General features: G+C 51.1%; 1 protein-coding gene across 1 annotated transcript in view; it reads left to right on the forward strand.

Moving 5' to 3' along the window:
- SLC22A13 (solute carrier family 22 member 13) overlaps positions 1 to 6,480 on the forward strand; it is a 20,576-nt gene extending 14,096 nt beyond the window's left edge. Inside the window, exons 7-13 of the mRNA XM_044675485.1 lie at positions 79 to 247; positions 2,110 to 2,230; positions 2,328 to 2,422; positions 3,661 to 3,875; positions 4,384 to 4,492; positions 5,097 to 5,312; positions 5,901 to 6,480. Coding sequence (XP_044531420.1) covers positions 79 to 247; positions 2,110 to 2,230; positions 2,328 to 2,422; positions 3,661 to 3,875; positions 4,384 to 4,492; positions 5,097 to 5,312; positions 5,901 to 5,994 — 1,019 coding nt within the window. The 3' untranslated portion in view covers positions 5,995 to 6,480. The remainder of the gene's footprint in view (positions 1 to 78; positions 248 to 2,109; positions 2,231 to 2,327; positions 2,423 to 3,660; positions 3,876 to 4,383; positions 4,493 to 5,096; positions 5,313 to 5,900) is intronic.
- Positions 6,481 to 9,482: the final 3,002 nt, after the last annotated feature.

Below are 9,482 nucleotides of genomic sequence, written 5' to 3' on the forward strand. Positions count from 1 at the left end.
TCTCTCTCTCTCTCTCTCTCTCTCTCTCTCTCTCTCTCTCTCTCTCTCTCTCTCTCTCTCTCTCTCTCTCCTTCACAGCCACAGAGTGGATCAGTGCCGCCAAACGGACTCAGGCTGTGGTCATCTCCCAGTGCTTCTTCTCATTGGGGCAGATGGCCTTGGCTGGCCTGGCCTATGGGATTCGCCACTGGAGGCTCTTCCAGATTGTGGGCACCTCCCCCATCTTACTGCTGTTCTTCTATTGGTGGTGAGCAAGGGCAGGGCAGGTGGCACCCCTGGGGTTCCCAGCCCTACTCCCCCACTGCATGGGCCTCACATCCCCTCTCTGTCCTCTCCCTCAGCTCCTCTGTCCCTCCCACCCCCTGCCCCAGTGCTCCCCTCTGCCCCCTTTTCTTCCCTCTTCCTATGACCTGCCCAGCATCTTATGCTTCAGAACATGGAGGGCAATGTCTGCCTTGCCAGCCACGGGTGGGAGCCTGGCACCCTGTCAGCAATCCTTCGATTATTCTTTAATGCGTGTTAATCTGTGTGCCCAGACCTTGGCGACTGTCTAAGGGGCTCAGGAGAAGAAATCATGGGCCCTGCCCCTGGGGAGGCAGGGGAGTCACGAAGAACACGCCAGAGGCCAGCTCAGGACAGTGTGGCCAAGGGCTGGGTCAAGGCCTCGGACTGTTAGACTTCTGGGCCAGCTGGCAGCCTTGAGGACAGGCCCAGACTGAGCCCATTAGCTTTGCTCAGTGACCGAAGCGGTTTTTGTTTTATCTCTTTGGGCCAATGAGGGGGTCTCAGGGAGGAAAGAAGAGGAGACCTTGTTCTTGTCCCTAGAATGAAGAATAACAAATACCTGGAGGGGAAGAGGAGGGAGGAGGAAGGATAACAGGAGGGGAGGGGAAGGAGGAGAGAGAGAGGAGGAAGAAGAAGATGAGGAGGCCTTGGAATGCTCTTGCTAACTTACTATTATACGGTACTTTCAGGTTTGTAAATCATTTGATTTATATTTATTGAACTTATTTTATGGCAGCATTTATTATTCATTCATTAATTAAATTACAAGTTAATATTTATAAAGCATTTATTAAAGCCCTACTAGGTGCCAAGCCCCATGCTGGGGATACAAGGACAAAAATAAAAATATCTCTGTCCTCAGAATATCCCCTGACCTTTCATTCTATTGAGAGAAACAGCATCCTCTCACAAAAGTAGCCGCTAGAGGGTGCTTAACTCGGAGTCAGGAAGTCCCGAGTTCAGATCCTTCCTTAGCTACTTAGCAGCTGTGGGACCTTGGCCAAGTCACTTCACCTGTCTCAGTTTCCTGATCTGTAAAAAATGGGGTGACCATCACACCTGCCTCCTCGAGCTGTTGTGAGGATCAGGATCACAGGAGCTAATGAGAGTAAAGTATTTAAGTACCCTTCTAAGGGGCTAGATAAATGCTGGCTGCTGGTGGTAGTGGTGGTGCTGGTGTGCTCAGTAACTGAGATGGGAGCAGTAGTAACGGGCTCTTGCAGAAGGCAGAATCGAAGCTGAGTCTTGAAGCAAAGCAGGAAACGTGATCATCAGAGGTGGGAAGGGTAGACTTTGGGGCACGGGGGACGCCAGGGCCAAGGTCTGCGGGAGTGTGGGCTGGGACAACAGCCAAAGACTTCATGGCCATTGTTTTATTTGAGCCTCATGACAACCCTGGGAGGGAGAAGGCACTCTTCCCATTTCACAGATGAGGAAACTGAGTCTCAGGGAGGTGCAGTGACTTGCCCAGAGAGAGAGGTTAAATGCCTGAGGTAGGATTTGAACCTGGGTCTTCCTAAAGCCAAGTCTGGGGTTGTCCTCACAGTCCTTGGCCAGTGAAATCAGGAATAACTCAGCCATCATTGATCTGGAGCTTTGACTGTGCCAGGCCCTGTGCTGGGCTTACTCTCATGATGTCCCATCCCAGCCGAGCAGAGCCTGGACTCCAGCAGACTCTCTGGGAGTCCCCTGGCCCCCCACGGGGCCCCTTCCTATGGGGATGGGCACAGACTGCCCACCCTGGTGCCTGGCTACGAGGACCAGGGATGGGGCCGTGGTGGGAGGCGATGGGCAGAGCCCCGAGCTCTTCCTTCCATCCTGCAGGGTGCTGCCTGAATCTGCGAGGTGGCTTCTGACCCAAGACAGAGTGGAGGAGGCCAAAGAACTGGTCCAGAAGGCGGCGGCGATGAATAAGCGCAGCGTGTCTCCCGAGACCCTCAACCAGGTCAACTGCGTCGGGGTGCAGGGGGTGCCAGGCTCCTGTTAGCGGGGCCCTGGGGACCAGAGGTCAATGGCTCCCTGGACTCTCTGTCTCCCTGCAGCTGGCTTCAGAGAAGACGGCACCCAAAGGAAATGTTCTGGACCTGTTCCGGCACCCTCGGCTCCGGAAGGTGACGCTTATTCTGTTCTGCGTCTGGTGAGTTGGTCCGTGCATGCCTCCTGAGGGATTTTCTCCTTTTCTTTCCTTTTTAAACCCTCGCCTTCCGTCTGGGTTCCAAGACCTAACAGTGGTGAGGGCCAGGCCCTTGGAGTTAAGTGACTTGCCCAGGGTCACACAGCTAGGGAGTGTAGCTACCTCACTGGCCCATCCTGATGAATTTTCCCACCAAAGGTACTGAGTCGAGTGGACACTCATCTGCCAACCCTCCTTCTTTTCTTTGGCCCATTCTCAATGGTGCTTTCTCCCTTTGCAGAAGTGTCATGGGCCACCCACCAGGGGATGCCTCAGGGCCACCCTGCTTCCAGCCTCTCCTCTTTCTAACTCATCCTCCACAAGCTACTGAAATACCTTCTCAAAACACAGACCTGTCCACGTCATTCCCCATCCCAAGAACCTTCCGTGGCTCCCTGTGGCTTTCAGGATAAACTACTTCTCTCTCCCCTAAGAAGACAGCAGCCCTGGGCCATGTCATCAAGGCTCTCTGCTCTCACCTTCCCCAGCAGCTCTTACTCCCTGAGCATGCTCTCTCTTCCAGCCAGACTGGCCTGTGGGTGTTCTCCGTGTCATCTCCCATCCCCGGGCTTTGGCACAGTCCATTGCCCCAGTTGCTTAGTATTTATCAAATGCCCACCATGTGCCAGGCACCATGCCAGCTTCTGGGAATATGGATGCAGGTAGAGAGACAGATAGGGCCTGCCTCCGGGAGCTGAGACAACATAAAAAGATCCTGATGGATGTGGGGCACAAAGGTACCCAGCTGGGGGCAGGGTAGGAGTTCTGAGTGTGGCCCAGAGAGGAATGAGGTGCCCTGGGCACCCTCTGTAAATGGAGCTTTGGGGAGAAGTCCTCCAATCAGAGGCAGGCGCAGAGGGTTCTTGCACTGTGTGACCTTTGGGGCTGGAGCGGAGGTTTCAGGATTAGGAAGAAGGAATCCAGAAGGCAGCCTGGGGCCTGGAGTGCCTCCCTTGTGTCCTCAGCCATACACCGTCCCCAAAGTGTTAGGGTTCCACCTGGGGAACAGGCTCCAAGGTTTTCTACCCCCTGACCTTGGCTCCTGGAGGCAAGGGGGGACACATAGACCTGCCCCCAGGATTATGGCCTTTGGGTCTTTGGGACAAGGTGGGCCATACCCGCGTTATCAGGAGTAGCACATTGGTTGGCTGTTCAGGAGTATGTCCTGGCCCCACTGTCACCAAGGGTCTCATTGCCCACAGGTTTGCCGACAGCCTTGGCTACTACGGCCTGGGCCTCAACGTGGGAGGCTTTGGCCTGGACATCTACTTGACGCAGCTGATTTTCGGGTTGGTAGAAGTGCCTGCCCGCTTGTCCAGCAGCTTCATGATGGAAAAGTTTGGCAGGAAGAAGAGCCAGATGGGGATGCTGATCATGGGCGGCCTCATGTCCCTCATTATCATCTTCATCCCTTCAAGTACGGCGTTGTCAGGGAGGGCTGAGACCCCAAACACAAAGCATCTTCCCTCAGAGGGGCTGTGGCTAAGAGGGAGACAAACCCAGCTCCAGGAGAAGCTCAGAGAGACCTGGCTCCCCATAGCTATTCCCTGGAGGCCAAGCCTTAGGGCTACCTCTTAAAGAGACCTCCAGCCCATCTCAGTGCCCGAAATTCCACTATGAATGAGCCCTTCTTTTGGGATGAAGTATTAAAAACAGATACTATGCAAAGGCATGGGGTGCGAGCGGGGGACACCCAGAGTCCCCTTCAGTAGGCCTCAGATCCTGGGGCAGCTCCTGAGTTTGGGAGTGAGAGGCTATAGGTCACTTGCTCTCAGGATAGGGTAGGCCCAGGGGAGGAGGGAGTGGTTAGGTCTTCCTTCTAAGGACAAACAGGGCTCTCTTTTCCAGTTGGGAATGGGACAGTCCTTCCCCCAGCCCCAGGCTGAGCATCCCTCTCTGACTGGCTCTTGTCCCCTGTGCCCCAGATTATCCCACCATCAGTACAGTGCTGGCCGTGGTTGGGAAGTTTGCCACAGCTGCAGCGTTCACCATCTCCTACGTGTACTCTGCAGAGCTCTTCCCCACCGTCATCAGGTAAGGCCTGAGGCTGGCTTCTAGAGCCCAGAGCCTAGATAACAAGAAAGGTAGGATAAAAGCCAAATTGTCATCTGCTGAGCCCTCTAAAGTCCCCACCATCTCTCTCACTTTTAAAAAAACATAAAAACCCTTACCTTTATCTTAGAATCAATACTGGGTGTATTGGTTCCAAGGCAGAAGGGTGGTAAGGGCTAGGCAATGGGGGTTAAGTGACTTACCCAGGGTGACCCAGCTAAGAAGTATCTGAGGCCAGATTGGAATCCAGGACCTCCTATCTCTGGGTTTGGCTCTCTATCCACCCAGTTGCCCCCAAAGTTTTCATCTTGCCAATGAATTGTCAGGACCCCATAGGATATATGCTATTATTATCTTCATGTTACCAATGAGGAAATAGGTTCAGAAAGGTTCAGTGACTTGTTTAGGGTCACACAGCTATCATGGGTCCAAGAAGGGATTTGAACCCATGCCACTCTGGCTCCAAACCTAGAATTCTCTGTGATACAACTCCTGACCCTCCCAGCCCAGAGCCCAGTCAGGCCTCAGCTACTCCCCCAATCTACTTCCCATGGTACCTTGGGCTCAGTGCCTTTCCTCTCCTTAGGCAAACAGGAATGGGCATAGTGGCCATCTTCTCCCGGATCGCCGGCATCCTCACACCTCTGGTGAGCCTCCTTGGGGACCACCATCCTGCCATCCCTTTGGCCATCTATGGGACCTTACCAGCCCTCGTCGGGATCCTCTGTATAATGCTTCCTGAAACCAAAGGAAAGACTCTACCAGACAACATAGATGACTCGAAGTCAGGCTCCCCCAGAGAGTGAGTGTTCCCCTGAGGCAGATCCTTGGGAGGCCTCCCTGACCTGGGACAGTGCCAGGAAAGGCACCTTTGGAGACATAGCCTTGGGGGCCTTTGACCAGTCCAGCTTCTGGGTAGGCAGAGGCAGCCCTTTTAGTTACCCAATATGGATGAGGTTCCCAGAATATTTTCAATTTGGAGAGAGGATGGGAGGAGGCCTGAGGGGTTGGTCACTGCCTACCCAGGTCAGTAAGAGAGGCCCCTGGGAGTTTGGGAGGCAGAGGCTGCAAAATGGGGAGGGGACTGTGGGCTCCTGGTCTGCAGGAGAAGATGGAGGAGTGATGTCCATTCAGAAGAGAACTTCTCCCCATGGTGCCCTAGTCTCAGCTATGAAGATCTCGCTTGAAGATTTAGCACTGCCAGGGCCCGGTCCTAAGCTTCCAAATGGCCCTGAGGTCCCCCCCAGTTGCCTACTTTTTTCTGTCCTGGTCTCTGAGCTCCTGGAGAGCAGGGACTGGTTTTGCCTACCTCTGTATCTCCAGGGCTTAGTCTAGCACTTGGCACATAGTTGGTACTTCATAAATGCCTGTTTAACTTGGCTTTCCCCAGGCCCCAGAATCCAGAGCCTCACCCTACTGAAAAAGGACTGGCGCCAGCCCAGGAGAATGCCAGTGTGGGCTATCCTCACACCACCTACTTCTGAGGAGCCAGGGGCCCAGTGGCAGGCAGAAATGCCACCATCTTCTGTCCTGTGGAGCTGGCAGAAATGCCACCATCTTCTGCCCTGTGGGGTTGGACACTTGGGCTCTTCTCACTCCAGACCCATCCTCAATGGAAGGGACATCACTCCAAGCCCGGCTTCCTCAGCCTCCTGCAGCCAAGGGCTCCTGGCCATCTCACCCCTTGGATCCTGGAATGACAATCCAATGCATCTCTTAGCAGCTCCTTCTAGCTGTTCCCATCAAGGACCCTTCATCTCCAGTCCCCTGGTCTTTGCATTGACAGTCCTCCATGTACTCCTCTCCTCCTCTTGGAGGCCCCAGTTTTCTCCCATATAAAGCTCAGTGCAGGACTCAAGGCAGACACTTTTCTGGTTCCCAGCTTTCCATGTTATGCCCCTGCCCCCAATAAAATGAAAACTCCTTGAGGACAGGCTCTTGCTTTTATACCACCAGCTCCTAGCAAAGGACCCTGGACACAATAAATGCTTACAAAATTTTGTTGGATTTAATTTCCTATTACTATAAGTTATTGAATAACAGGGAAGAGCTTTCCTGAAGTCGCTGGCTCTGCTTGAGATAGGCAGGGGCTCCTCTCTTAGGCTCATCCAGCGCAGAATGTGCATAGTGAAAGGGCCCTGGACATTCCCTTGATCAAAGCCTCTCATTTCATAGAAGAAGAAGCCTGATCCCCAAGAGAGGAAATGACTTGTCCAGATCTGAGGAAACTGAATGAGATCCAATGTAAAGTGCATACTTGGGTTCAAAAAATCAATTTCACAGGCTCAAAATGCAAGTGACGTGGCCAGATCATAGTTCATTAAAAAATATATCCTAGGGACTTTGGAAGTGTGAAATTCCCTATCCCCTTTCTGGATGGTTATTTTAATAGTATATTAGTATGCATTTTGATTTAATCACCAACAGAGCAGCCCTGAACTTTAAACTTGTTTTTCTAGCATCCTAACAGGTGTTCCTGATACAATCAAGATGTAATTCTAAGAAAGTTAAGATATGATAGCAAAAGTTGATAGCAGGAACTTTTCTACGCATCCTTATCCCTGGAATAGTCCCCAGAATAGATATCAGTTAGCACTCTGGATGACTTTTGGTGACCTTTACATTTGTGCCCCAGTGCAGAATTGTGTCTTGCTTAGTCAGCTGTGGCACACCCTCTTTTCTTCTGATTTGTTACTATTTTGATCCAGCTCTTATAAGATTATTATTTGTATGGGAGATGCTTCCGTTTTTACATTCTCATTTGATATTTTGTGTAACTTTTTCATTCTTTTCATCTAAGAACCTGTCAAATTTTGTATCTTTGGGTATTAAAGGAAGCCACTCACAAGACTTGAAGTCTTTGGTCCTGACCAGAGTCCGGCTTTCTTGTGAGACTGGCCCCCTCTCAATGAACCTATTTCTCTTTTTGGCTTGGAGGCTTTATTTCTCTTATTGGCATTTCTGCTGATAAGATTTACCCCACATATGATTGGGGATATAGACTCTAGAGCAGCGGTTCCCAAACTTTTTTGGCCTCCTGCCCCCTTTCCGAAAAAAAATATTATTCAGCCCCCTGGAAACTAATTTTTTTAAAAATTTAATAGCAATTAATAGGAAAGATAAATGCACCTGTGGCCATCACTGCCTCCCTGGATCATTGAAGCACCCACTAGGGGGCAGTGGCGCCCACTTTGGGAATCACTGCTCTAAATGATGGCTTTACTGCAAATAATAATAATATGGAAATAGGTCTTGATCAATGATACATGTAAAACCCAGCTGAATTGCTCATTGGCTATGAGAGAGGGGAGAGAGGAGGGAAGGGAAAGAACATGAATCATGTAACCATGGAAAAATAGTCTAAATTGATTAATTAAATAGATAAATATAAAAAAAAAAAGATTGTCCCCACAGAAGCCTGTAAAGTTAATAAAAGTCGACAGCAAATGACCACAAGGGTGATGATAATGATGAGGAGAAAAATGCTGCCACAACCAGTCGTGGACTTCATTAAGGGGCATAATGTCCAGGATTAGAAAAAGAGGATTCTTCCACCGTCCCCTGACCTGGCCTGACCACACTTGCGATTTCACACTCAGATCTGGATGCCATGTTTTATGAAGGACATGGACAAGCTGGAGAGGAGACCCCTCAGCCGTCATCAGATGAGGAAGTTAGATTAGGCGGTTATGTCTAGGTTATGTCTGATGAGGGGCGATTGAAGGAACTGAGTGTGTTTAGGCTGGAGAAGAGAGGAATGGGGGGGGGGCGGTAGAGCTTGGTAGATGAGAGCTGTGCTCAAGTATTTAAAAGGTGTATTATGGAAGCCAAATCAACAATCATTTATTAAGCACCTACTGTGTGCCAGGTTCTATGGTAAGCCTTTTGGACACAAGAAGAGGCTCCTCAAGGAGTTCACAGTCCAATGCTGAAGAAAGCATGCAAATGGGGAGACTCCAGGGCCACGGGGGGCCTACAAGACCTCGGCTCTGGCTTGACAAGGTAGAGACAGAAAGAGGAAATGAGCTCTTCTGCTTGGACTATAGGCTTGACCTAAGGAAGGACTGCCAGACAAGTGGGACCAGCCCAAAATAGACCAGGTTTCCCTGTCTCGGTTTCCTCCTCTCTAGAGTTCTCTCCAGCAAAGGCTACGTTCCTTATTATCAAGGACAATGTAGAGGGTTCTTGTCTCGGTAACCTTTCAGTAATCCCTTCTAGTCCCGAGTTTCCATGAATTTCTCACGTTGGGGACAAGCCAGGGCTCCATGGCCATGTCCTGCCTGCCCTGACATCAGGCTGGAGAATCAGGAAAACTGAGTTCTTGTCTGACCTATGCCTCGGACTTGTGATGGGACCTTGGGTAGGACACTTCCCCTCTGGGGGCCTCAGTTTCTTCATCTGTTAAAATGAGGGTATTAGATTAGAAGGGTTTGAAGACCCCTGCTGACTCTGAATATACAATCCATGAAGTTACTTCCTTTCTCTGGGCCTCAGTTTCTTTATTTGCAAAATGTGTGGGTTTGGCTGCTTAAATGACTTCCAAGATCTCTCCAGGCCTTGACAGTTCTCCTCCCCCCCAAACTTTGCTGGCTTCCTGGGGCCCCACAGCTGGTCTCGATGCTGCTGCCTTAGCCTCCCCCTTCCTCCACCCCGCTCCTACGGTAGTCCTGGCTCTCTGGGCTACAAGTCCTAAGGTTTGCCTAATGAGAAGAGGTTTGAGGCTTCAGAAAGAGACCAGAGGAAAGGGGGGGGAGGGGAGAAACCCCACCAATGTGTAGGAATCAGCAAGTTTGCCGAACAAAAGGGTTAGGTGCCATCTTATTGACCCTTGTGCCTCCTGTCCTGTGCATCCTGCCAGCCCATTCTGTGGCTCCCCGGCTTGACCCTTTGTCCTGTTTCTTCATCTCCCTCCCGGGGCCATCCTCAATGTATATGGGCAGAGTAAGGGCTGAGGCCTGGCCTACTATCTGAT

The sequence above is a fragment of the Gracilinanus agilis genome, chromosome 1 (genome assembly GCF_016433145.1).
Source record: "Gracilinanus agilis isolate LMUSP501 chromosome 1, AgileGrace, whole genome shotgun sequence".
NCBI lineage: Eukaryota > Metazoa > Chordata > Mammalia > Didelphimorphia > Didelphidae > Gracilinanus > Gracilinanus agilis.